We start from the raw sequence: 5,372 nt of genomic DNA on the forward strand, positions 1-5,372 counted from the left end.
GGGAACAGACAAGTTGCTGTCCTTTTGTTCTTCAGTCTAGTTGTGGAGGACGTTGCTTCACTGGCCCATGTTGGTATTATCATTGCGCTCTTCCCGGCTGAGGCAGTCGCTCGCCGGCCATTAGACGGCCGCTTACGGCGGCTCACAGTAGCTCACCCTCGCTGTCAGCCAGCCCCACTGCAGCTTATGCTGTTGCCGGCGACTCACGGCAGCCCAGCTCCAGGTCAAGCTGTTGTTCACCATCTTAGCTGTAGAAGGCGCAGCATTGCTGGCCCACATGTGGGATCCAAACCGGAGCCCTGCTGCTCAGAGCTGGCATCCCAAACCAACTCTTAACCAACGTGCCACTCGGCTGGCCCAAGGCTCTATTTATTTCTGTTGCACACAGAATTCCAAAGGTTACGTCAGCAGTTCTCAACCATGAGTGATTTTGCCCTCCAGGGAACATTTGACAAAATCTGGATATATTTTTGATTGTCACAACTCAGGAGATACTACTAGCAACTAATGCAGAGGGTCCAGGGATGCTGTTAAACATCCTACAATGCCCAAGGCAGCCCCCTAGAGCAAGGAATTTTCCAATCCAAATTGTCAATACTGCCAAGGTTAAGAAACTTTGAGCTAGACTGAGCAGGGTAAGAAATCAAGCTAAGTCAATTCTGAAAGTGAACAAGTACAGACTGTGAAAAATCTTGACCCAAGAAAATAAATTGTTCCTCAGGAGAGTAACTTCTGACTGGCCTCAAAACCTAGCTTTAAAAAACAGCACTGTCAGACGATATCGGGAATATAAATGTCATTTGCTTACCTTAGCTGCTGTACAAGTTCTGGACAGCTCTGAAATTAAAGAAATCATGTTAAAACTTTAAACTACTTTAAGACCTTAAAAGGCATCAAAAATTTTTCTCTTTATTAACAGCACGTGCTTCATAACAAAAACATTGAAACTATAGAAGGTCCTTATATTAAGATAACAAAAAGCATTTTCTTCCTACTTGGTAAACCATGGGGTTGGGGCAGGAAATTAAAGATCAAAATATATGAAATTGTTTATAAAAGGAATCAACTTTCAATAGTTTGTCTAAACATTAGGATCTCTCTTTAATGCCATCCTTGGAATCCATATACAACTGTCTGGCTACACACATTTTACATTCATCTCTTTTACAGGATTTTTGAGACATCAGCTATCTACAAGACTGTCTGGCCTTCTTAGTTATAATTTCTTTGAGGAGAGGAACTTTTAAGTTATTGATTTCTGTATCGTCAGTACCTATTGTTGAACTGCAGCTCATATTTACTGAATGGAAAGGGTTCCTCTGGTGTTTCCACTTATCAAAGCCTTTGGATGATGTTGGAGATGGACTCATGTTATTCTAAATTCCATTCTATAGCTACTGATGTTGTAGCCCATCACATCACCGCTACATTGGCTCATGAAAATCCTACACCCAAGCTTTTTCAAACCCCAACATTCATTTAAAAAGTAATGTCCTTAAGTAAACCCCACAGATTCCAGCGAAATATGGACAACACATACCACAGGATTCTCCCCATGGTGAGCCACTTTTACATCACAAAGCTGTCCTGCAGGATCTAACTGCACTTCCACATAGAACATATCTGACGTGATGTAACATTCAGTGCCACTGGCACTGAGGTGAGACCCCAGTCTAGCAGGAACAAATCAAAACAAAAATTAATAGAAGACACATAATTAAAACCACCCAAAGTCAACACTAAGTTAAACATTTCTGCCTACAGATAGACTACTTACCCATTCTGTCTTGCTATAGACTCCAAACGGTCAGTCATTGCTGGTAAAGATGTTACTATGAAAGGGTGAGAAAAGGAAATCACAAAGGAAGCTCCAAATAAATTGTATTCTTCAAAGATAGAAACATCCTAAGGAGTATATCCATCCTCTCAAAGTCACAAATACATTCAATAGTTTGAATGCTTATAATTTGGACAAAGTTCATTGGTAAGGCATAGCTGTGGCCTAGGTAGTAATAAGGGTCAAAAAAAAGATTTGAAAAAATTACTGGACCTTTCTCCTCCCTGTTTTTCAAGAAGACAGTTATATACTAATGCTTGAATAAGAATTAAATCAAAACCAACATAAAAACAAATACTCAATGTTCATAGTGGCATTATTGGCACTAGCCAAAAGATGGAAACAACCCAAATATCCACGAATGGATGAATAAACAAAATGTGGGATGTACATACGATAAAATATTATTCCGCTTTCTTTTTTTTTTTTTAATTCAGCTTTCTTATAAAAGAAATTCTGATACATGCTACAAAATGGATGAACCTTGAAGACATTATGCTAAGTGAAACGAGCCAGTCACAAAAGGTCAAATGCTATAATTCCATGTATATGAGACACCTAGAGTAGTCAAATTCTTACAGACAGAAAGTAGAATGGTTGTTGCCAGATGTTGGGGCGAGGGGAAAGGAGAAATTATTGTTTAATGGGTACAGTTTCAATCTGGGAAGATGAAAAAATTCTGGAGATGGATGGTGATGATGTTTACACAATGTGAATGTACTTAATACCATTGAACAGTACATTTAAAAAATTTTTAAAAATGGTAAATTTTATGTTATGTATATTTTACCACAATTCATTTGTGGTGGATCAGAGTAAAATCTGATTTTACTTAGATTTCCTCCCCAAAATAAACAGAAGAGGTAATTATAAGCATGAATGATCAAGCTGACGATTTCAATTTTATGCTTGCTTTCCTGAAAACATTATCCATAAACACAGTAAAAATCCTTTAGCATTAAAATGTCCATCTTCTTATTGATAATTAATTTGAAGAAAACATAAAAGGGGAAAAAAAAAAAGAACTTTCCGCTGCTATCTTATAGTTACCTTTCATCAATTATCTTTTGCATCTCTACCTGCCTCCAAAATAGGATCAAAAATAAATGTTTCACAAGTTCAGATAAGAGCTCAATTCCATAATGAAAGCAGGAGCAACAGCTAGCATAGGAAGTTGACCAATCTCAATTTATATTTCTAGTTTAAGTATAAAATAGTCTGTCTTAAACTGGGGGTTTTAAGAAATCAGCATATTTCAAAGATGTTTACAAACCTTTGAGAGCTTTCTGCAATGTTTCCAAACAGCTGACCAAATGTTGGTGCCCTCCAGAACTCATCACAACTCTCTTCTCCTGTATTAAGTGGGAAAACATTTGAGATAAAAATTAACCAAGCCAACAGTGTTTATTTCAGATAAACATATGCATTATCCAATATTATTTCAGTATAGTCTACAGACTATATACTATAGTCTGTATACTCTACTTGTACATTCTCTATATACTCGATAGTCTATACGCAGCGGTTCTCAACCTTCCTAATGCTGCGACCCCTTAATACAGTTCCTCATGTTGTGGTGACCCCCAACCATAAAATTATTTTTGTTGCTACTCTATAACTGTAATTTTGCTACTGTTATGAATNGGAAGAGCGCAATGATGGTGCCAACTTGGGCCAGTGAAGCAACATCCTCCACAACAAGGCTGAAGAACAAAACAACAGCAACTTGTCTGTTCCCCTTCCCCCAAATCCCCAGCGCTGTTCCCATCCCCCCAATTCCCCAATAAAAATCTTTTAAAATAAAAACAAACTTAATTTAATTTTATTTATTTATTTTTTAAGCTGAGCCATCCTGCCACCTGTTGGCAGCTCAGCGGCAGCTCAGCTCGGGCCAGGAATCAAACCGGCGACCCTGTTGCTCAGAGCTCACACTCTTGAGTGAGCTCTTAACCAACTGAGCCACTCGGCCAGCCCTAAAACTAATTTTGATATTTTGCTTTACTCTTATCCCCCCAAAGTTTTCTAGAATCAATCAAAAGTAGGAAAAAAAAAAAAGAGGTGTTTTCCTTTCTCTGCCCATTTTTCTGGAGAAGGTATAAAAATCAAGAATACCTGATAATTTATATAATGATTCATTCCTAAGTAATAAGACTTAGTTTAAGTAAATCGCTTCCTTTTTCTCTTAATATGTAGTAAATGAGATGATCAGATGTCATGAGCGGGGGAAAAAACTTGATTGGAGAGGAAATGGAAGTAAGTAAATTAAGAAGATGGAACACTTGTGCGTATATGGCAGCTTAGGAGCAGACAGGGAAAATTAACACTGGGAGAGATGGGAGACCTAGAAAAAGGGATGGGTCCTGTGGAGGCAAACCATATATTCCTTAATGTTCCTATGACGAGATCAACCCCAGGAAAAGGAAACTAATACTACCATGACCCCTGAATTCCTAAAACCCAATATTCAGGCTTGGATTCTTAGTCAAATGAGCTTTTGTGGCCAGGCTTCAGAATCCAGCACAACTCAACAATTCTAACTCTATTTTTTTTTTCAAATTAAAAAAAAAAATGTCTCTTGAAAGGTAAATTGCCCTGACAATGTCAGATACTTGGTCAGGTATTTATTGAATGAATATTTACTATTGGAAGTGCCATGAAGATAGTAAAAAGAAACTAGAGCAGCAGCAAAACATATGCCCTACCTTAAAATTACTATCTATACAAAGTGACTAAAAATACAAAGTATAAAGGCTAACATTCCTTTTGAGGTTCCCACTTCCAAACATGCTTACAAATTATCTTTTGTAATGAACACCACTAGCTCATAAATTGGTACAGTCTCTACTCCAGATTAGAACCAGAAATATTGGCTTGATGGACTAAGCCAATGTCCACCCTTCTAGACAAAGGTGGCAATACTCCTTGCTAGATTCAATGAAATCATGAAAAGGTTATTTTTTATGTTGCTTTGCAATTTTTTTTTTAGCTGAGCCATCCTGCCACCTGTTGGCAGCTTAACGGCAGCTCAGCTCGGGCTGGACTCAAACCACTGTTGCTCAGAGTTCAAACCTTTGAGCGAGCTCTTAACCAACTGAGCCACTCAGCCGACCCTGCAATTTTTTTAAAGCTGGTTCAAATTTGGTGCATTTCGCTATAAGCACATTAAACTGATCATTGAGATAGCTGAGTGTAAAACTTAGTTCCTCAATATTATCACCCTTTCTAAGACATCTCCATGTGGTATCTGAGAACGTCACTATATTTAAAACAAAATTGATGTAATGACTTTCTCAAATTCCCAGAAAGTTAATTCTGTTTTTAAATTTAAGCATGAGGGGGCTGGCCAAGTGGCCCGTTGGTTAAGAGCTGGCTTGGGATGCCAGAGGGCCCCGGTTTGGATCCCACATATGCGGGCCAGTAATACTGCCCTCTACAGTTAAGATGCTGAACAACAGCACAACCTGGAGCTGGGCTGCCCTGAGTCGCTGGCGACGGCGTAGGTTGCAGCCCCTGCTGCAGTGGGTTGCCATGGGCT

At 38.7% G+C, this 5,372-nt stretch overlaps 1 protein-coding gene across 1 annotated transcript in view; it reads right to left on the reverse strand.

Moving 5' to 3' along the window:
• MED1 (mediator complex subunit 1) overlaps positions 1–5,372 on the reverse strand; it is a 32,245-nt gene that overhangs the window by 17,637 nt on the left and 9,236 nt on the right. The window contains exons 3-6 of the mRNA XM_019638805.1: positions 3,111–3,189; positions 1,778–1,832; positions 1,541–1,673; positions 809–837 (exon numbers count right to left, since the gene is read on the reverse strand). Of these exons, the coding sequence (XP_019494350.1) occupies positions 809–837; positions 1,541–1,673; positions 1,778–1,832; positions 3,111–3,189 (296 nt within the window). The remainder of the gene's footprint in view (positions 1–808; positions 838–1,540; positions 1,674–1,777; positions 1,833–3,110; positions 3,190–5,372) is intronic.

Source organism: Hipposideros armiger, unplaced genomic scaffold, assembly GCF_001890085.2.
Source record: "Hipposideros armiger isolate ML-2016 unplaced genomic scaffold, ASM189008v1 scaffold_40, whole genome shotgun sequence".
Lineage (NCBI taxonomy): Eukaryota > Metazoa > Chordata > Mammalia > Chiroptera > Hipposideridae > Hipposideros > Hipposideros armiger.